The sequence below is a fragment of the Lonchura striata genome, chromosome 1A (genome assembly GCF_050655825.1).
Source record: "Lonchura striata isolate lonStrDom1 chromosome 1A, ASM5065582v1, whole genome shotgun sequence".
Lineage (NCBI taxonomy): Eukaryota > Metazoa > Chordata > Aves > Passeriformes > Estrildidae > Lonchura > Lonchura striata.
Genome location: NC_140741.1, coordinates 57,339,420 through 57,362,570, shown reverse-complemented (window position 1 = coordinate 57,362,570; position 23,151 = coordinate 57,339,420). Strand labels below are relative to the sequence as shown.

Below are 23,151 nucleotides of genomic sequence, written 5' to 3'. Positions count from 1 at the left end.
GGCAATAAGGAATTAAAATGTAATGGAAAGTCAATGAGGTTTATGTATCAACGTCCCTGGGTTCACTTTCTAAAATGGCATGTAAATGACTGATGTGCTTTCAGCTGTCTTTTATTTTTATCTCCCACCTCTGTTGATAAGCAAAGAGGAGAGCAAGACATAATTGACATGGAGAGGAAGAATGGAAAGTTTGTTCAATCTGTGTCAGCAAAAGAACTGGGGCCATCAAATGAAACCATCAGGCCCCTCAAGTTCAGAGCAGAGGAATGAGCTCTGCATTTAATGTGAGATTCCTGGCCACTGGTGTTAGGGGGAGCATGAGTTTCCATGGATTCAAATTCACACAGAACATGCCCTTGAGTATAAAATGAACAGTGCTGGCTCAAAACTCCCTTGACATGCAGATCTCCAGCAGCTGGGAAGTATTCTGGGGAGCAGCATTCCATGGTTTTTCTAGTCATGGGAGTCTTCCCAAGATATCCACTGTTGGCCACTGTTCCAGCCAAGATACAGACATGGATTTAATAAGAACCACTATGTTCCTTACCATCTAGCAACACAGAACTGAGCTTTGTTTTCTGCTGAGCTTGCTTGTGAGATATTGAAGCTGTTAGTCATACCCTTGATTAAGCATGTCACCTGAGAAAAGTTTTATGAGTCTATGTTGTCTCAGAGAATATGTGCATAATTTGATATTGCATTTGTGAGAAAATAAATGGATGAAGGCTAAGATGTCTCAAGCATGTTGACTTCACTGAACTAAACCCAGAATGATTTGATTAAATTAATTTCTTTTGTTCAAGATCACCCTTCAGGGCAGGGGTAGGTCAGGATGGCTGGTTGCACATTTGTCAAAAGCTTGCCCATGCCAAGATGAGCATTTCCATTTCCTCTTGTTCTGAGGTGAAGACAAAGCACGGTCTAGCACAGAAGACACAGAGATGGGCCAGTTAACATATTTTCCTCTGTATGTTCTCCACTACTGTCCTACTGACAAGACAATTAAATCTTAACTTTAAGAAACATACATGAAAAAAATAGTCATGGGGAAAGAAAAGGGAGAGGTCAGCTGATTGAAGAGTAAGTAAAACTTCCAAAAGCCCTTGATAGTCTCCAGTTGTAAGGTAAAAAATGACTGAAACTCCCTTTTTCTGTCCTGCTACAATATTTTTGCATAACTTGATGGATCTCATGAGGCTTTAGGACCTTTAAAATCAGGACACTGGCTCTCTGGTCACTGTTTTCCTGCTTCTGAGCGATTGATCTTAAGCCATTGTATTTAATTTAGTTGAACTTGACCTTGAATGCCAGAAACTATCATAAAAGGAAATGCTTCACTAGCCCATATTATTCTTATCAAAACTGTTTTGAAATAGAAAGTTAGGTTTTTATTTTAAAAAAACCTCAACAAACAAAATCCATAAAATATACTTCTGAGTTAAATATTATTATTCCAATAAAAAAGTAACCTCTATTTGGGGAAAAAAACCCCCAAGCTTAAATCTCTTTATTCTCTATGGGAAATCAAAATCTTTTCCATGAGAAAAAGAAATAATTTTTCACCTGCAGCAATACAGTATTAATGCTTGATAGTTTGATTCAGATATTCTACTTTTTGTCTTTTTGTTTGTAAATTAGTTTGATTTTTGGGTTTGGTTTTTTTGTTTTTGTTGTGGTTTGTTTGTTTGTTGTATCGTTCATCTTGGCATTTGCTAGCATACAATTTTTTGTACCAGTTGTTTAACTTGCTAGTCTCCTATTAGGTCTCCATTTTTTCAGGTATTCTAAAAACAGTTTTATGATGTATTCTCATTGTCTTTCCCAGCCTATTTCTGGACAGATGAATAAACACACTTTTTAATGCTTTTCAATTATCTTACTTTTTGTCAAGATGTACTTTCAGGTAACACAATTAATTAAAACTCCATTAACTGCTTAAAAAGGACATATCCCCTGGTGACAAACCTTTGGTACTGGCCTACTTGAGTTAATGAGTGTGAATGGATGTATGATAAATATTGATTTGCTCAAGAATAAAGGGGATTTTTTATCCTTTTGCTTGCTTTTTATGGTTAAGTCTGAAGAGATATACTTTCCATTGCTTTTTTACCACTCAGATTCAATCTGTTTGGATCTTCCTGAGAGTTAGAGCCTTTTTCACCAATAGTGTGGCCAGCAGGACCAGGGCAGTGATTGTCCCTCTGTACTGGGTATTGGTGAGAGCACACCTCACATCCTGTGTCCAGTTCTGGGCCCCTCACTATAAGGTGCTGAAGTGCCCAGAGAAGGCAACAGAGCTGGTGAAAGGTCAGGAGAGTGAATCATATGAGGAGTGGCTGAGGGAGCTGGGGGTGTTTGGCCTGGAGAAAAGGAGGCTTCAGAGGGAACCGCATCACTCTCTACAACCATCTAAAGGAGGCTGTAGCCAGGTGGGGGTCAGCCTCTTCTCCCAGGCAGCCAGCAACAGGACAAGAAGACAGAGCCTCAAGCTGCACCAGAGGAGGTTCAGGTTGGATATTGTGAAGAATTTCTTCATTGAAAATGTTGTCAAATATTGGAATGGACTGCCTGGGGAAGTGGTGGAGTCACCATCTCTGGAGGTGTTCAACAAATGACCAGAGGCACTAGTGATATAGTTAAGTTGGCATGGAGATGTTTACTCAAAGGTTAGATTCAATGATCTTTTCTTTTTTTCTGTTCCCTTTTCTGTTGTTGAAAGCAGGGCTGGTTGTCAAGACTTTCAGTGCCACTCACTGCTGCCAGGTCAATTACTTGTCTGGGCAAATTGTGCTTTTGTGGCTTGCAGAACACCTGCACAGGAGGGCAGCTGAGCACGGAACTAAATGAATGAGGGAAAGGAGCAGGGAAAAGGTCCCTCTGAAGGGTGATAAGTGCTATATTACATGAATAAATTTCAAACGTTTTAATTACTGGGGAAAACTGTAGCCAGAGAGCTTGATAGGCTGCAATCCTGAGTGCTGTCATTGCAGAAACTGTGTAGAATGAGTTGAGTGTGTAAATAATAAGATATACCTAGCCTTGGGTGATAATAAATGATTCAGTTTTCTGATAGGTATTTATAATTTGTTCTTTTAATGTGTGATTCAAGAGGCATTTTTTATCAAAGAGTAATTTTTAACTTAGTCCTACAACAGGTGACTTGTTTCAGCTACTGGTTTCAGATTCTAAAAAGTAGGAGTGCAGATTTAGCAAGCAAGAATGTGTATCTACATATATGATATTCGGGTAATTCATGCATATTGAGACAAAAATAACAGATTTATATCCTAATACACTGCCATACCAGTTCTAGGGGTGGGACTGAGTAGTCAAGACTTCTGCACTTGGCGCCTCTGCTGCCAGACTACAGAAATTCAGTAACTGAAAAAAAGGTGAAGTTACTTTTATTCAGTACTCTCTTACAGAAATACAGCATTGGTGGAGAATAAAGGAATCTGAAGTCCCTGGTAATGTATAGTAATCTAATGTAAATCCCCAGGCAAGTTAAATTAATGTATTCTAGGCATGGTGCCTGGAGTAGGATGGGGGGGAGGAATGGGAAGGGATGAATCAGCTCTGATGTTTTGCAAGATCCTGCCTTCTAGTTCAATATTGTCTTGTTTTCTTTGCCTAAATTTATTCCTGACAAGTGGTGACAAAATGTTTTCATTAAAGAAAAGTTTCCTAGAATTGCAGAAATCATATAAAGTCTCCTGTGGCAAACTAGCATTCAGACTTACAAGTGGCCATATTCTCTTTGCCGGCTCTTAAAAGCTTTGGAATTCCTCATTGCTGCCTAAAATCCCTTTTTTCCCTGAGCCCCATTGTCCAGCAGTGCAAGGCAAAGAGCACAGAAGTGCAACTCCTGCTGCTGACCCATGCACAGAGGGAGAGCATCTGCCTGCAGGAGTCCTGGGTAGCTGCAGTCAGGTTGTCCCTGATGCTGCAGTTGCCCTGACCCCAGGTGGGCTCAGGGCAGTGCCAGCATGTGTCCTGACCTGCTTTTGCACTACTTGATGTTGAATTATGGATCCCCTGTGACATTCTTCTGCTAGAACCTCTCAGATATGGGCATACAGTTTTAGAACTGCTGTCAAGAGAGGGCAAGCTGGTGCTTTGACAAGCTGGGCATAGGAAACAGTGCTATAAGAACGCTGCTGTAAGAATAACACAGGTTATTAGCACTTGTAAAGGGTGCTTGTGCCTCCCTTTGTGCACAGCTGGTGGAGCAAGAGTAGATCCTGATTCTCTGGGGACAAACCCACAACTGTTTGGGTGGGGGGTAGCTGTGCCTCACTTCATATGTCCTCAAGAGCTGGTGACTTGAGTTTATTGGAACCTGCTATGCCTCTTTTTCAGTTGTGGTTCCTTGGTGAATTTGGATGAGAATGTGGGATCACTGTCAGACTGTGGCACTGTGGGGACAGATGAAAAAAAGACTATCTGTACCTGAGAAGTCAACCAGAGAGCTCCTGTCTCCAGCTCTAGATCCAGGGACTGTATGTGGACCAGTTTTCCATGGGTGAGGTGGTATAGGGGAGATGAAGAGGGGGTGCCTGATGAACCAAGTGCTAGTGTCATTATTCTCAGCAATGCTGAGCACACTGGAGGTGGTTTTTAAATTCTGGTTCTGTGCTGATACGCCACCTCCAGAATAGCCTGCCTGTAACAAGTGCTCAGGTGTTCAGGCTGGGTTTTCTGTTCTCTGTGATAACTATTTTTAGACAGAATATAATTTAGAAATGGAAGACACAAGTCACTGAATTAGAGGGAATCATGGCATTGAATGAAATGAAGAAAAAATAATACTTTCCCCAGTCAGGTCACTTGTTTTGTGCTTCTGGGGTCCATTTTGATTTCATAAACACATTTTCTTACTTGGCACTGCTTCTGTAGGAATTTTTAAAGTATGTGTGTGTTCTTAGTATTTTTGCTGTGCTTCAGATCAGCACTGTTAACCTTGCTCATTTGAATGGTTCAGTCCCCTGGGCCTATACAGCAGTCCTGCTGCTCCACAGGATAGATTTTGGCAAACAGCTTTAGAGATGCTAATGAGTGTGGTGGAATAGGAGAGGTATTCAGCTCATGGCTGAGTGTGCATTAAAAACCCCTTGCTTTGCTATAACTTAATGCTCATAGGATTTCCCATCTTCAGAGTGGAAAGCTTTAATGAATCTTCATGACACCACCATGAAGTGATGTAAATATGTATTATCATTATAGCACATGGGAGGGCAAGAGAGAAATTTTTCTTATGCAAAGATTGCCAGAAAAACCAAGGGGAAAACCTTAGTTTTAAATGACTGTCTATTCTAGACAACTGGAAATTGCCTTTCTAAGTTGCTGTGTTGTAAAAGCATACACTTGTGTAGGCATATGCATCAGTGCTCTCCTGAACAAAGAAATGTTCCTTAACTAGTGCTTGGGAAACCAGTGAAGCTTTGAAATATCTGAATGATTCTTCAGGGAAAAGCTGTGAAATTTTTATAACTATCACTGAACTTACTAAGGGTTTTTTTATAGCTTGTTTAGCAATTTCAGACCTTTCTCATGTGACTTCTCCTTCCCCATAACTCAGTTCGAAAAGAAGGATGGAGGAGAGGGAAAGGGACAGCACTTTCAGAACACATGAGGAGTGGGCCTTGTGTCTCTGGGCAATAGTTGGGAGGAGAGAGTGACTGAAGTGGGGTGATTTGGGGCTGAGGATGCCTGACAGAGCTGTGGTGTGAAAATTCAGCCATTGAACAAAGCATTACTGGAACCTTCAGGGACTCTTCTGCTAGTTCTGCTGCAGCATCCTTTCTTGGTCACTGTAGGTCCTGGTCTTTGTCTTCTCCTACTGCTTGTTATTGTCACACTTCCCAGCCAATGCCATTTCAGTGTAATTCTACCCTTGGTGCATCCACCTTCTCCCATCTGTATTTGTTCTTTGCTCCTAGCAGCTCCTTGGCAACCTGCCACATGAGATATAATCTGCAGTCTCACGTAAATAATTACTGTAGTCTGACCTCTGCTGTGTTGCAAACTGCTTCTCCTTCATAGGGCTTAATCCTGCAAAGAGCTAAACTCAACTTCAACCAGGCATCCCTATGGAAACTGCCTTCCTGCAGGTGGATTAATGGTTTAGAGCAGTGCATGTGTGGAAATACATTGACCACTAAAGGGTAGAAATCAGGATGATGAATTAGGTTTTTCAAGTGAAGTCTGTAAACTAGTTCTAGCTGTATAAAATAACTTTCTTTTTGGAAGGGAGGATCTTCTTTCATGAATAAAAAGCTAAGGTAAAAATGAAAACCTAGTCAGGATTACTAATGTAAATACCATAAGCACTAATATTTTCTGATCAGCTTGCAGTAAGCATAATTCAAGACTTTTATATATGTATTTGTATAGCATAAATCTAGAGATTCATGTGAAGTAGTGTCTTGTAAGACAAATACTTAGGTATACTGAAGAACTAGGACACAGATAATTACGTTTCTTACCAAATTAAGTATCTGCATATTGAAATATCCATGAAACAGCCCTTCTGAGGCATTTTAAATGGCATAAAGCTCACTAGCTGTATCCCTGCTGATTCTGATGTACATTTCTACTAAACTTCTCTGAACTGTACAGTCTGACACCTCAGTTTGTTCAAAGGCTGATCAGGTTAATTTGCTCACAGTAACATTGTTTCAGAAGCTACAAAGGGCATTTTTCCTGTAACTTAGGGAGTTCCACGATAACGATTTCTGTGGGCATTTCCCTTTCTGCTCTCCTTCCAAAGGAGGTGCTCCCACAAATGCTGCCTCCCACCTTCAATCATACTGCTGTCCTCTTGGGGTACATCCACTAGTGGTACATCCTTTCAAAATTACCTCCAGGCTCTGTGACTGGCTTCTTTAGCTCTAGTCCCCATCTCCTGCTATGTGAAATTTGTGTAGCTCTTCCCAATTCCTTCATGGTTTACTCTCTGGTCCCCTTCTCTGGCTTTCACCGCTGCTCCATGTTCTCTGCAGTCAGTGAGTGAGGCAGGTATCAGATGTTTTCTTTCCCCTCACTTTCACTGTACCCCACTTTCCCACTTCTTTCCTGAAAATCCTCTCAGAGCCATCACCTCTGCATGGCATTGCCTTGTGAATGGAAATTTGGGTACAGGTCTCTCCCAGCTATCTTATACTGCTAGGATGCTCATCAGACAATGAGGTACTGTTGTGTACTTCTGTGTTTGGGGTAAACACATGGGTTTGAATTCATATTGAGCACTTCTGTGTAGTCCTCAATAGCATCTAGAAAAGGAGGTATATGAACTTACTTTTTGGAAGTATCCTGCATTGCTACAACAGACTAAGAATTAGCATCTGCATATCACATTTTGTAGTTAAACCAATTGAGCTGTATGATTTGCCTTCTGGACTTTCCCTCTTGCTAAAAACAAGTGATGATTAGCGCCCAGTCTAAGTTAGACATGAGTAAAACATTCAGCTAAACAGCTTGAATAACTTAACAAAATGGTGCCATTTTGCATGCCTATTTGGAGCACAGAAAATCAGTCTACTTCCAAAGCTGGATCCCTACCACTGGATTTGTGGGTTTGTAGCAGTTTCTGATTTAAAGCCCCGTTTACCATATAGTTACCATAATCATGCTTTTCAGCCATGAGTATGTAAACTGCACAGATTATGTTTGGAAATTACATTGTGGAAATACAGAAAGATCTGTTTAATGAGGTACAAAACCTATTTTGCATGAAATGGATAAACTTCAGTTATCCATGAGACACAAAGGATAATTTTGATAATCAAGCTTTTTCGAATATGGCAGGAATATTCAACATGATGAGCATTAAGAATTATGACCTCATCTGGGATGACACAAAGCTTGTATATTTTAAGTGCTTCTGTATTGGATTCAAAGGATTTAATAGCATTTAATGTTTGGGCTCCAGTTGGGCAACTGCTGTTAGTATCCAACTCAAAAAGATCTGTAAAAGTCAAGTAGGTCCAAGAGCTTCTCACTGCCACTGGTAGTATTCAGTTGGCTATGACTGGGGACAGAAAAAAAGAATTTGGTTGCCTACTTCTTAAAGAGAGCCAATGTGCCATTCCACAGTGTGCTTGGAGATTTAAAAAAAAAAAAAAATCTTGCTTTCTCTAAAAGTTGTATTTTAAAGTTTTAAAGAGAAATACTTCTCTTTTTTGCCAATGTTCGAAGCTCATGATGTTTTGAAATGCTTTTCTTGCTCATTTAGAGAAAATCCCATTTCATTTGAATTAATTAGTACTCCTATGGCGATATTTAAAATAAAGACTATCTTGGATGATCAAAATAGGGAAAAAAGACTACAACTCATCACTGGTAGAATCTTATTAATGTATTAATTCTGAATGCTGATATTCACAAGTTAATCCATCCTCCTGTCTTCCACTATTGTTGTCTTTTAAATCCATGGAAGATTTTTCAGCCAATTGCAGTTGAAATAAGCTTCCCATTACCTTGCCAGAATGGTAAGGATCAGCTCAAAATCATCTGAGTTGCTACACTCTGATGGGATCTGTGTTTGCATTCTTGATATAAAATAGACTATTCTCCCATTTGAAATGTGAATAAAGTAATAGTAAGTGAGAACATCCTCATGTAGCAATGCATGGACAGTCATGGTGTCTCTCCAGCTGTTTTCACTTAACTGCTTTGCATTCTGCCAGATTGTGTATTGAGTGTCTTCTGCTCCATGGGCAGAGTGAATATATGAATCCAAAGAGATGCATCAATGAATAGATGTTGTTTGTCTATCAACAGACAGCCTGGGTCAATTCACTGGCAATCGCACGTCCTGAAGTCAGCTGTAGTCTGACACTGGTTTATCATTCTCCCATGCAGTTAACTTGGAAAGGGGTCTGTGGCCTGTCCATCACCTCACTGGCTTTTTGAACACTTTGGTCCATTGGTTGAAAGGGTGCCAGTCCAAGGTCACTACTGGGATGTAAAGCTAGATCAAAAGTACCTGTAAGAAAGAAAATATCTAAAGCTAAGCTCAGGTAGTTCTGCTTTCTCTCCCTAATTCGTTCTTCTGCATAGCATGTGGTAGCTGGAGGTGGGTGAGCCATACTTTGTGGTGGAGACTGCAAAAATAACAGTGGTTTAAAGACCTTGCATTGTTCATAGCAAAGGACTGCCTGAAAGGTGAGGAGTTCTTTGCAGGGCAGGAGTCTGGCTGGATACAGAAGATCAAGGGAGACCTGAACTCATGGCCTTGTTATTTTCAGATCAGTTAGGCTCTTACACAGGATAACCCAACAGAAGGTTCTGCAGTTGGTAAGTATTTATTTTCTGACCCATTTCTTTTTCTTGTGCTGTGTAAAACTGGTACTCTACCCTGGCACAAAACCAGCAGCTGGTTCTCTGTGCCCATGGGATTTGGAGACTCAGGAGGGTCCTTATTTTTGCATTCAGGAAGTTTGTTAAGAATCACACATCACACTCTTCTACTATACTCTCTCAGACTGACAGTCTCCTTTTTATAGGTGGCTTTATGTCCCTTTCACCATTCATTTAAAATGGTGGCCAGGTCTAATATAGCAGCAAATCAATAGACACAGGCTATCTCTGTAGTTCATTTTACCATAACCACTAGGAACTTCTTGCAACTCCACTTGCAAAGACTTTTTATCTGACATCTTGTCCTGCACATTAGATGTGAACTAGAACATAACTTGGTAGAAGTGTCTTTGTTGGCTGTTGCCATGCACAAAGAAAGAGCAGAATCTTTATGGTCTTACATGCCAGAGGTTGTATAATGAGAAGACGGGTCTGGCTGTTACACACACACACATAAATTCTGAAATGGGTGTTGCAGTGCTTGTATAAAAGTATCTGAGACATTCTGGTTTTCAGAACAAAATGTTGCAATTTCTGAGAAAATAATATGCGTGAAAGTACAAATGCCAATGATGTACACTCTCACTATATCACCACAGTTTCTGTAGGGTGACTTGATTCACTTAAATTAAAAGTGGGAACTCCATGGGGTTTTGTAGAGCATAGAATATGTCAGAGAAAATCTCAGGTAATGTTTTTAAGCAGTGCCACCTTATGGTTCATTTCAGAATAGGGACATTTGGTGTCCCACCCTTGCAAAACACTGTGTGCATCTGACTGGGCTCTAATTTTCTTAAATGGTCACTGTCTGTGTTTCTGATTGTGGGGGGTGGTGGACTATACCTCTGACTATCAGGACTAATTACAGAGAAAAAATGCAATTATTAGCTTGCTTTTCAAAGAAGAGTTGTTCCTTCTGTACAATTACTCAGCACATTGCTCGCATGGGCGAGAAATCATGCTCCAAGCCCATTCCTCCCAGATTCCTTGAATGACTGCCTAAGGCTCCTGTTTGTGCTGAGATGTTGCATTCCGACCTAATGGCACAATCTAACATCTTGGTAGCTGCAGCCCAAATTCATATACCTAGTCTCGCAGTCCTGTCATTCAAGCCATGGTAAATAATTGCTGATTGGCCAAGTGCATTGAAATTCTGCCATCACAATAAAGCTGAACTGAGCCACCCTATGCAGGGCGGGTTTCATAGATCTGATGTGACCATGCATCCAGGGAAGTTAATCTTAGAAAAATCCTTGCAGAAAAAAATGGTCCTCTGGGTCTCTTCCTGCTCTTGTCCAGCTTGTGGCAGAAGTAGCTGCAGTCTGGATGCTGAAAGCTTGTCAGAGCTGCTTGGTTGTGTGGCTGCCCTGAATTCCCTCTGAAGTCAATTACGTATTGATGTATGCTCCTGTGTTAATTACAGCTACTGCTGCAGTGTGGTGACCTCTTTTGTCTGCAGTAGCCATAACAGTTTGCAAATAATTCTGGTTAGCCTGTGAGAGAAGTGTCACTAAATTACAGGAGAAAAAGTCCTGGAGATATTTTAGTTAATTTTTAAGTTTAAAAGTAGCAGTTTCTTCCAACAACTACAATGCAGAAGTCCCAGAAGTGGTATTAAGAAATATGGGTTTTTCTTTGCTGCCATGCTGAAAGCAGAGAAGTCAATTTCTTGTGGAAATTACTATTTGAGCTGGAATGAAGTAACAGAGGGATGGATGTATTGGAAGCAGTTGGGATGGATGTTCAGCTGTTACTGCTCTGCTGCTCAGTGCAGTTCATACAACCATCACCACTACCATCCCCAGGGTTAGCCCACCACAGATTGCAATGGGGTTAAAATCAACTAGGAGCCATTAGTTAGATTTTGATTCTCTCTGTTGGATTAGTTTACACATATACAGACTGTTCTTCTTTCTTTTAGGAACATAGACACTACACAGCATCTTTATTGAGCATTATGTAGAGATGGGCAGCCTAGCCTGGCTATTAAATTCCCTCATATTCCAGCAGCAGTACCATTTATTATAGAAGACAATAAAGTTTAGTAATGAAAATCACATCATTAATGTTAAATTAAATATAACTGTTGCTATAAATTTATCTTGTTTACAAAGGTGTGTATGTCAAGTCCTGTGGCTACAGAGAATGCTGTGGAAACTCAGTTTCCTATGGTCTTGAGCCATTTAATTAATGGCTTTTAAAAACAAAATTAAACTACTATTTTCTAGTTTTACCATGTACGGTTCCGATACTTTTTCTTACAGCCTTTGTTCTGTCAAATATTTCCACAGCTACGTGCAGGCTGCCTCATTTAACTTAATTGGCCAACAAAATCAAAACCTTGTCATCCTTCACTCTGGTTTTACAAAATATACATACTATTTGAGCTCATCATATTTGATATCTCCAGTATCTGTCTGATTGTCCTGAAATCAGCATTAGAAGTTTATTATATACATATAAACAAAATGATAATGGAAATCTGATTTTCCTAGGGAACTAGTCTAACTAAATCTAGTCAAAAGTATGAAATTTACAGCCAATATAAGATGACAAACCTCAAAACTATCTATGGTGATAGAAGAATCCAAAAATGCAGGTGATGCTACATGAGCTGCCTTGGAAGATCATGTGAAACCCTTCCCATCACTGCCTTCCATGATTCAAGGAATACTGCAATGTTTACTTCTGAATGGCTGAATTTGCAGACTTGGGTCAGGTTCTTCTTGGGAATGGACAGTTACAGCTTTGCTGGCACCAGGTTCAGTGCCAGCACCATGCTGAACGCCAGCTGAAGGCGAGCACATTTTGGAACAAATTTACAATGTACCTTCAATTGTCTATTTTCATAACACTTGAAAAAACTGTGCTGCCAATGCTGCCTCTGCCTCAGGGCATCCATAGCAACTTTAATACATGGTATTGGTTTGTTAGACCTGCCCATGATTTATGCTTCTGCTTGACATTATTTCTGTTTAGTTGATATTTCCCTTTCATTGTAATAAAGGTTTTTTTTTCTTTTTCATCAAACAGTGACTGGATGTGTTATACAAAAATGAGAAAACTCATTGATGTGGAACTTAATCATGTTTCTCCATGCCCTTGATATAATCTTTCAACAGCATCAACACTTTCAACAGTGTATTCACACTCCAATGCATTATGGGTTTATTGGTGTGACACAAACTACTAGATACTAAAATTATATATATTTGGGAAATATTGTAACTACAGCATTTGGAGCAGTTTCTGGTAAGTAATTTGAGTCCAGATTGAGGTGACTTTAGACGCATATGGTAGGTCATAAAAAACTTCTGACATAACTAAACATGTCTGTGACCATGTATAGCCTGCCGTGACAAGCCGGTGTGCTGATTCCATGGGCTGGATGCCAGAGCTCCCTGCTCAACCAGGAAACCTTACTCAGCTAAACAGAACTCTGTGACTCTCAGGTGTATAGTGCTGATCATGCTCAGCAGCACGTTTGCATTTATGCATTCTCACACTGCATTATAAGATTAATTGAATGGTTTTACTTCTCCAATTCTTTGAAAGAAAGGGATTTAAGTTTTAGGAAAAAAAGTTGACTTCCAAAAATGAGTCTATTCTCATTAGAAGTGTGATAATAATGGAATAATAATTATAGCTTTGTTTTGAAGTCTCATTTCACCTAAAATTTTAAGAGTGTAATTTTGTTATATATATTTTTGAGGCAGCAGTTAATGGTGCGACTTTTGTTTTTTATAAACATATTTTATGGAGACAGAAGGTTATTTTATAAAGCATTTCCTACCTTTAGCATTATGTTGCTGAAATTGAGAGACAAAGAAAGAAGCTTTTCAAAGATTCTGCCACATTCTTAAATGCCAGGTTTTCCTATACGAAAAAAAACATTTAGAAAGTATTCAGGATAATACAAGTAGAGAAAGTGGGTTTTGGTTTGCTACTGAAAAGAGACTTCCTGTGGCTGTACAATCTTCTGTGTTCAGGAGGGCTTCTGGTTGTAGCAAGACTGATATTGCTGGAAAGTCACAGTTGTTTGTTTTAACATTTCCTGGCATCTAAGTATAGTCTCAGGTATAAAACAGCTACACAGTAGTTTTCCAGCCCTCTCCTTGGTGTTCATGGCCAGGTGATGGCCCATAAAGATGGGCTGACCTTTACTTGCCTCCAGCATACCTGATTGTCAGCCTTGAAGACTTGCTTATACTTGTGTACAAGATTTCACTGTATATGTATGTGAGTGTTGGTTTATTTATCTATATTAGAAAATCTCTCAGCTTTGTGTGAGGTGAGAAGACTGAAAACCATGCAATGTCTTGCTAGGACTTTTTACATCTGCCAAAGCACGGTAATTTGTGACAGACCCAGACTCTGATCTGTTTCCAATTGCACCAGTAATAAGAAATGCAGCTTAATTTTATGCTGCTTACTTCTTAATGCATTTGCAGCCTTTGTATTGTCTTCACATTTTTAACAGAGGATTGGATTTTGGAAAATTCTATCTGTATCATAAAAATAATAGTGCTGATTTTCTCATACTTTTTACCTCAAAGGTGCACAGATGTACAAGAATTTGCACAAAGGGATTAAACGTGTAACATAGAGAATGATGTGTTATCCATGTTTCTCATGTGAGGGTGTTTTGGTTTAGTTACACCTCTTGGTGCATCCCCTGGAAAATTATTATGGATGCTACAAGCTGTGCAGGAAAAGAGGTTCCGCTAAGAGGCACAGGTGATTAATGTTATGTCAACCTTCATGCTTTTATGGATCCTGCTGCAGGATCATTGTGTGAATCTGGGTGAGGTGCTCAGCCTGTGAGGTGGAAGTGGCATAGGGTCTAAAATGTAATATAATGCAGTAGTCTTGCAGTTTGTTGTTCAAGGCTCTGCAGTAAATTCTACCACTTGAATGCTCATCACCTGGTTTTGTCTTTCTTCAAAACCCTGCTGTGCTCTACAGGAGTGTGTTAGGATGGAGAGCTTTGGATAGTTGTGCTTTTATCCTTCTTCTCTGTTGCATCCTTCCAACACATGCTGCAAGAGAAAAAGAAAAAATAATTGTTCATGAGGGAAATCTTACTAGAAGCTGGGCGCCCTGCAAGGGGCACATTAGCCCCATCTCCTTGCAGAAACCAAGCCTATCATGCCCTGTACCCTAGATTCTCTCAGTAGAGTGCAAGTAGACCAAGCTGCCACAAGCTCTGCATCTGTAGTTGTGATCAGTCCCATTTGTACATTCTGCTTTTTCAGGTTGAGGCTTTGAACAGCTGTTGCACTCTGAATCCAAAGCTTCCAGAAAGCCATGAGGTACCTGATGTGGTACCTAGTGGGCTCTAGAGCTGCTCTTAAATCCTAATGTCACTGACTTTAAATGACTAGAGGAATTTACTTGGAAATGGATAAATCAGCAAGATCTCCATGCAAGGTACAGCATATGAGTCCTTCTGCTTTACCTGTTCTGAGAGTTACTGCCTCCCCCAAGATTAAGGGTTGATGTTTTATACCAAAGTTAGTCCGTGATGTAACAGTGTAATACAATATTGTACTTTGTACTGATGAATAGAGTACACACTCTGTGTAGATATATAATTACAGCAAGACCTTGGCTACTCAAAGACCCACAGAAGTTGAACAGAGTAATTTGTTCTGCCATTTCTAATGTGGTTTCAAATTAGGCCCTTTCAAGGGACAAGGGCTCATGGTGTTCTTATAGGTAGGTTCCTTGTCGACCTTCAGGAGACAGACTCCCTGCATCAACTTTTCTGTGAATGCTGCAGCTGGCAGACAGGTAGATCGGTGTAAGGTTTAACATGCTTAAAGGGAGAAATAAAGTGCAGATCTGCAGGTAGGCTGCCAGGAGACTCTAGTGCCTTCAGCTAGCCGGGAGTGTTTTCTAAGATTCTGGGGGCTTTGAAATGAAGCTGGAATACTGGGAAACTCATGGAGCAGGCAGTTTTGCCTGTATCAGCTGTGGTCAATTCAGACAGGTGCTACATTTTGACTTTCAGAAAAATTCACTTCCTCAAGCTCTTGCCAAGTGTGTAGCTCGCCTGGGCTCACCATGTTGCTTGCAGGCACTTGCTAGACCTGTTTTTAAGGACAGATGACAATATTCAGAGATGTGAATATAGATTTTATTTGAAATTGCTATGGCCTTTTAAATTCATGACTTTTTAAATTTTATGAATGTAACAAAATCACATTTATTTGACACAACAATAAGGATGCACAGACTGAGAAACCTGTGTGTTGTGTTTATAAAGAGACCAGAAACTAACGTGATTCACTGTAACCATCCCCTTTTCAGAAGAAGTAGAGCATGAGTGAACTGGAACTGTACAGCTTTGCCCTTGAAATGGAAAAGATTAGCAAATATTTGTTTTATTATTTTTCAAAATCTTATTCAGTAGCACAGAATAAAACAGAAGTTCTTATGGGGAAATGCTGTGCCATTCTCCAGGTTTAGCAGCGGGATTGTATTATGCATTTATGACAATTGTAGCTATGGTCTCTTCAGACCCATGTTGAGACCTCCCATATCAAGGCTGTGTGACTAAAGAGTTCAGATGCATCTCCTTAACCAGCAGCAAGAGCCATTGCATTTAGAGCCCAATTCTGTGTTTCTTCCAATGTTTAGTGAAAGTCTGGGTCCTGGACCTTGTCTAATACTCAGATTTCAGTTACTGAAGACCATACCCAGGCTCTTCCAGCTGCTGAGCCTGCATTGCTCAGCCAGTTATGGAGAAAGTTGAGCTGTGTGGGTGTTTGTGCTGACACCCCTGGGCACAGAGTACCATGCACCCATCAGGCCTGCCATGTGCCTCTAGTGCCTGCCCAACTGCTCAGCTTGGTCTTTCAGCGTGGGGCATCCCTGTGCCAAAGTGCATGTGGCAAATTAATTTCCAATGGGCTTCTCCACTCTCAAAATCCACCACCCCCATGTCTGAGAGGGAGATGCTTGGGGGAACATCAGCTGCCTGAGGCAGCAAGAGGCTGCCAGTGTGGACCCAAGAAGACTCCAAAGTGTGCCTTTGGAAGGTATAACAAACTTTATCTTGCATGCAGTCTCACCAGACACAAGTCTGCTTTATCAGAAGAAACACACTCCTTGGGTCTTGTCTTTATACCCCAGAGGAGCTGGTGGTCTGCAATCACCACCGGTCTGCAAGCCCCCAGTCCATGGAGCACCCTGAGGGCTCTTCCAGGACTTCCAGGGGGGCCATTGTAGAATAATTTGCCCTTCCTCTCCTGCAAAAAAGAATGTCACTTAATGGATTCTTCAAGACATTTTGGCATATTTGAATGTAACACAGTCTTTAGAAATAGAAGATCTGTTTACATTTAGCTAATGCTAAAACTGGATATTTCAGTTTCACTTTGGTGGTGCAGAATTACAGGACTGAAGGTAAGACAGAATAAATGTCCAGAGATCATCCAGTTCGAAGATTTATTGTATTCTGAACATTTTTCAACTTGTGAAATATTTGTTGATTATAATTATTTCTGAACTGGTCTCTCCAAGCTATAGATCTAATCTCACTTTAAGAGCATAAGGGTAAATAATTATTTTCATCTACTCTTGCAGTTCAAAAGAGGATGCTTCACAGTTGCTCTTTGATCTGATTTCAAGGTCTGCCACAATGCAGAATTATTTTTTCCTCCCTCTGCTGAGGACTCATGAAAGTTTTTCAGGTATTGTTGCTTCATTTCAACAAAATAACAACACAACCTTGAGGTCCATCATTCTTTTCTGGAAACCATTCAAAGTCCATTAAGTTATTAAATAAATCAGCACCTAGTAACAGATTGCTTAGGATATGTATGGATGCAATATGATTCAGTAAACAACTTGGCAATATGTGTATTGCCAGATGTTTTTTCCCATGCTGCAGGACAGCAGGGCCAGCTCAGCATCTGAGGCTTTTGATTGAGCAGCAATTTAAATTTTTTATAGTTCCTGATGGTTTTGCATGATCTGGTAAGAGGAGGATCCTGATGAATCAATTCCTATTGTGTCATAACCTTGGCAAGTCTTAAGAAGTCATCCTGTTGTGATGGTGCAGTGCCTGTTTGGTTGCTGCTAGTTACCTACCAGCTGGTTTGAAGTGAAGGGGTTGATATGTCTCCTTGTTTACCATTAATAATCAAGTGGTTAAGATCTCCAGAAGGTAAAGAGGTAGAAAAGGGCAAAAAGGTGTCAAAGATTTGTCCCTTCCCCTTCAGTTTTTGTTTGACTGAAGAATTTCACTGTGTGCAGCAGCAGTGGCCAGCCTATCTGGGAAGAAGTGATTGCTGGGCTTTGTAAGAGGGATCTTACAGCTGGGAGCACCATGACCCGAGCTCGCCTGTACCCCAAACTAGCTCTGTGACCCACAAGGCACTCATATAGTTTTACTGTCTTTCTTCCCCCACAGCAGGAGATAAAAACAACCATTGACCTTGGATGAGGGCTGGGAGGCTGCCCTCATTAGTGTTGGGAAAGACCCATGAAATACAAGTCAAAATACCATTTGTTGTCTTTCACATTAGAATAACTCAGTCAGAACTTCCTTCTAAAGAGGACAGCAGTTTATTTAAAGATGCGGTTCACAGTGATGTTCTTAACATGATTTTAAAAGGACTTGCTTGTTCCTGTTGTGATATTTCTCAGAATGATTTGGTGAACAAGGAAGAGGAAGCTGTGAAGGCAGCTGTATAAAAATTGCCATCAAAGGCACAAAATAATTTGAAAACCAGACAGGCTCTATTACTCTTTGTTAGCGCCTTGTATAGCAATAAACCTAGTTGCTACAACTGTGCCAAATAAAACCATGATACTTGTGTGCCTCTAACACAATATTTCTTTCCCAAATGGTGCCTGAGAGGAACTGAAACATTTTATTTCTCTATACTAGATTACTTAAATAGCCCTTTTTGAATAGCAATGGTGATAGCTTCCATTCATGTATTTATCTGGGGACTGTTTATTTGGTTTGTTATATCAAATGATTTAGAAGTAAGAGCTCAAACCCCTGAAGATACAGCACAGTATTCAACAGAAAAATATAGGAAGAAAATTAAGTACGTACCTCAGCATGGTTTTTTATACCAGATGAAATATTATTTCCATTTACAGGCACAATAACGAGTTTTATGTTTATGCAACATTATTAGTTCGCAACAAGGGACAAATACAAACATAAGACTGAGAGGGAGAGAGCAGGGAAGGGGGATGTTTCAGTGGACTGGCATCCTTCCTCGTGACACCAGGAGTGCACATCAGCTCAAGTTGTTGCTGATGGTTGGTGCTGCCTCTGATTATCTGCTGCCAGTTTACCTTAGTTTAATTTCTTCATGGAATAAAACATAAAGTTAAGTTAATCAAATCTTTAGAGATACAAAGTGGACAGATTTTCTTCCAAGAGAAAGCAGACTTGGTGGCCCTGTCACACCCATATGAATTAAACATTAGTCAGATTTTTTGATCTGAAAATCCAAGGTTTTTCTAGTCACCGTATTTTGCTTTATTTTAATTAACATTAGAGTTTTAAACAATAATGTATAATTTTGTTGAGAATACTTTGAATTTTTTGTTTTGCTAGGAATTTAGAAAATGTTTATTTTTGCTTTGTAAATTCTCATGGGGGGGGTGGGAGAAAAGAAAAATATCAATCAATTTTTCACTTACCAAGGCCATCAAGTGCTATGAGAGCAAAAGCTGGTACAGGAACAAATTTTAGAGAATTCTGTGACAGGTGAGGTCTCTCAGTGTCTTTCAGTATCAGTGGCCAGAGCTGGATGTTTTGAAAATCATCCCTGGATTTCTGAAGAGCCTTTGCATGACAGCATTAGGCAGAAACCATCTAAGAAAATCAAGATGCACCATGTCCCTGAGATGAGTGTGTCAGCTGCATCACTTTGTTTTCAGCTCTTCACATTGTATCAGCAGTTTCACTTCCTTTAGGTGAGCACTTTTCAGCTTCTGTCTTTGTTATGCAAGTGAATCAATTAAACCTAATTTTAAATGAACATCCAAAATTATACTTCATCTTCAAAGGTAGAGCTCTGGTCTCCCATCAGTGCTTTAACCACAGGCCTGAAGCTTTGGAGCAGCTCCTCCCTTTCCTGCAGAAATCAAGGGAATAAGGTTTTCTTTAGAAAAATGTCATATCAAAATGTTTCTGGTTGTTGTCATACCAAAATGTTCCAGTCTTGTGTTGTTACCACTGTGTATACACTGATAGGAGAGTTCATAAATAGCTTTTGTGGTATCTTAGTGTGGCCAAACATGCTGCAGTGGAAATGCTGTAATAGCAGAGGGGAAGGAAAGAGTGTTGCTTTATCTCATGTGCAACACATGCAGGCAAACCCTTAGCTGTTTTTTTCCTTTGCAATTTACATATCTCCTAAGTGTTGAGAGTCACATGATTTCAGTCTTCCATTCTAATTAAGGTGAAGGAAAGGAAGGATGGGATGAACAGCACCATCAAGTCTCTCAGCAATAGACTGTATAACATAAGGTAACATTTTCTTCTTGCTGTCAGCCAGAAAATGAAAGATATCAGGGAAGGTCTGAATAGAACATATTGTCTTCTTAAGTAAATCCTCTAAGCATTTTAAATGACTGAAGCTAAAAAAAAAATAATTCACCTGTAGCCCTTCTTCTTTTCTAAAACCTTTTTGAACACCTTACTTTTGGACTGTATAATTCCATTTTACAAGAATAGAGCTTTCAAATTATTAGTGCTAAGATGTATTTCCTGATGTCTTACTGTCTTGTCTTTTGTTTCCTTATAAAACATCTGGAATCCTATCCTGAGGCACAGAAAGAAGGTTGTTTGATTTAAATTTCATGTTCTTTAACTACTTAACTTGCACTCTTGCTTTGTCTGCCTTTTTGTAATTGCTCCCAGATTCTTAAACTCTACAAATACCTCAGGAAATAGTAAAAAAAGTCCAGCCTGTACCTTGGAGAGAATCACTGTGAGAGACTGATCATGATACAGGGCAGTGTCAATTACAAGAATATTTCTATATCACTGGAGATAAAGCCATATGACTGTATACTTTTAAGCCACTTTGATCCAGTTAGTGGGTAAAAATACAGCTCTTAAAACTGGCTGTTTTAAGCTGGACTCATTAAACTTGTATACATGTATAAGCTTCAAGACATACACAGAAGATATTCTGAACAGGCAGATATGTCAACAGACTACATTCACCTTAAGGACTAAATTCCTCATTCCTTTGCCTTCTGTAGGATTGGGTCTTTATCACATCTACCTGTAGTGAGTGACAGTGTTTCATATTGAATTTACCCAGAGTGACACAGTCTAGACTTTGATAAAGTCCTTAGGATGACTTAGGCAGTCTAGATGTGTTATCCTGCTTGTTGTGGAATATTGTTTCTGTTTTTAGACAAGCATTAATTGATCTAGACAAACCAGAACCCATCAATTGATAGTGGTTTTAAGTACATTTGTACCATAGGAGCTGAAAGGGAGAAAGTCTTTTTTTTTCAGCACATCCAGATTGAATTGTCATGTCTTGAAGAACTCCCAGATGCTACCGATAAATAGCCAGCACCTTCATCACCCTTCATCTCCTCTGCAACAACAAACAGAACAACACTTTTCTGGGTGCCAGGTAATGTTGCTGTGAAGGAAGGTGAAGGAATAAAGGGTGCTCGCTGTCATCTCTCTAAACTACAACCAGGTGGCAGCGTGCCTCAGGACATTGCTGATGCAGCTGGATCTAGCTGACCATTAGCTGTCTGTTCTCTAGGACATCGTGGGGCTATGTATATTCTGCATCTGCTGCTGAAAAAGCAGCCGGAGGCACTCAGGAGTCATGAGAAGAGAGGGTATTGATTATCTGTCTGTGGTAGAATAATGGCCATACCAGGACACACTGTAAGTCTCTTGTGGCAGTCAGTATTGGATACTAGAACACAGATTCAAGCATCAAGCTGCACAGGTGTGTATACACAGGTACAGTTACAGGTACATATGGAAGGGGTCACTACTGCTATAGCCCTCATCAGTGTTGTTAGGAGAGTGTCCTGAGCCAAAACCGACATCCAAGCTGCCATTCTTACTTGCTATTGATTCTCACAGCCTCCATGAGATTTCCACATTTTAGCCCCTTTATACTTTCATCCTCCAGGCCATCACTGCCAACAAGTACCACAGTTAAACTGGGGCACACAATACGGTAGCTTTTAACCACAGACAGCCGGGACAGTTGTTAGAGGCAATAGATCAAAGTGGATGGTGGAGAAAAGTTTGTTTAATTGGGTGATAAAGCTGTTGTTCTGTCTGCACTAAATTAGACCAGCAGGAATCCTAATGTTGCATGTTCCCTGACTGCTGGGAAGAACTGATTTAAATGCCACTGAGGGGCCCTCACACAGATCTCAGCGTCTGAGATCTCAGAGCATCTCAGTGGCACATCACATTTGTTCCTCTCAGAAGTTCCTTCACTTTTCCCACTTGCTTACCTCTGCTCATAGAGGAGCTTTTTCTGTATCCTCAGCTAAAGTTCTGTATGTGGTTCTACACATATTGGTGCAAGGATGCATCAAGCATGGGGACTTCTGCCTCTGTGTGGTAAGATCTCAGGCAGAAATGGGCATGTTTGTACCTGTATGTGTGCAGACTGCGTAGGGCCCAGTACTCCATAGGAAAGGAGGAGACCATCATGTTGCTTTCCTAACAGCCTGTGTTTTCTCACATGCATGTTGCTGTGGCACCCCAGCTGCCTCAAGGTGCAGCCACCAATGTAGCACAACAATCTTCAAGAACTGCTTTGGCTTCATAGTGGGCACAGATTACTGGGGTGAGATATCCCATAGACCTCAGAGCAAAAAGGACTCTGATCATAGCCCCCAAAAGGGCTTCATGCTTCTTTCACAACTTCCTTGCACCTCAGCGTTGTCTTCCCTGGCTCCTGAAAATTAATTTCTTTTCAGCGGGATGCCTGAGGCATCTGCTCTGCTGCCCTTTGCAAGGAGTTGCACTTAGCAATGTTGACTGCAAGCAAGAAGCTTAGAGCTCTCTCTTTATTACAGTGTCTTGTACATACTATGACAGATGATGGTCTAAAAAGCTACCTGAGGCTGACACCAAGGTGTGTAAGCACTAGAGCGGTGAGAAGTACAGAAATGTCTGCTCCCTTCCTGAAGAGATATCTTCACCTATGTTTTTCAGAGACTAAAGTGGCCGGCTGTTTTCTGTACTCAGATTCACTTTGCTTGGCTACACATAGGCCCAGAGACGTAGTTCTTGAGAAGACTGGGGAAAAATAATAATTTCAAAACAAGATAAGAAGGTGAAAATAGGCCTGATTTTAACAATTGTAAATTTGAGTGCAAATATGCCTTTCATCTTTTAGAGATGATACCATTCTCATATTCTTTTGGAATAAATTTTGGTTGGGTTTTTTGTTGTTGTTTGCTGGTAAAGGAGCTTTTTGCTTTTTATTGCATCTATGGGATCCTGATTTACAGGTGTGTTGGAAAGTAGCAGTGACTCTTGGTTAAGGCAAGATTCCTATCTGTGATGTTTCTGCCTTCAGACTTCTTCTCAGGGTCAAAACATCTTTTTTCCACTGGAACTACATTCTTTTGTTAGTTTTCATCCTAGTTCTGTCCTTGAAATGAATTTGGCTATTCTTTTGCAGTCAATACAAAAAGTTATTTCTTCTGGGGTTTTTGGGTTTTTTTTTTGTGGTTTTGTTTTGTTTTGTTTTGTTTTGTTTTGTTTTTTTTTTTGAGTTCGCTGTATTTATTTTTCCCCTAGGACAGCAT

General features: G+C 40.2%; 1 protein-coding gene and 1 long non-coding RNA gene across 4 annotated transcripts in view; one reads left to right on the top strand and one right to left on the bottom strand.

Moving 5' to 3' along the window:
- The window catches only part of TMCC3 (transmembrane and coiled-coil domain family 3), a 132,677-nt gene that overhangs the window by 5,524 nt on the left and 104,002 nt on the right, over window positions 1-23,151 (top strand). Inside the window, exon 1 of one of the 3 annotated variants that reach the window (XM_021527983.4) lies at window positions 19,457-19,864. The exons of 1 other annotated variant lie outside the window; for it this stretch is intronic. Coding sequence is in view for 1 of the 2 variants with exons in the window: in XM_085568447.1 (XP_085424573.1) it covers window positions 20,907-20,990 (84 nt within the window). In the remaining variant the exon portion in view is untranslated. Of the gene's footprint in view, window positions 1-19,456; window positions 20,991-23,151 lie in introns of those variants that run through there. One more of the 3 variants, XM_085568447.1, reaches the window with a different exon arrangement.
- LOC146763493 (uncharacterized) lies at window positions 4,287-23,120 on the bottom strand. The gene is made up of 2 exons (XR_014951827.1): window positions 19,033-23,120; window positions 4,287-14,399 (listed from the first exon to the last, which is right to left on the bottom strand). It is a non-coding gene; the product is annotated as an uncharacterized LOC146763493 (long non-coding RNA).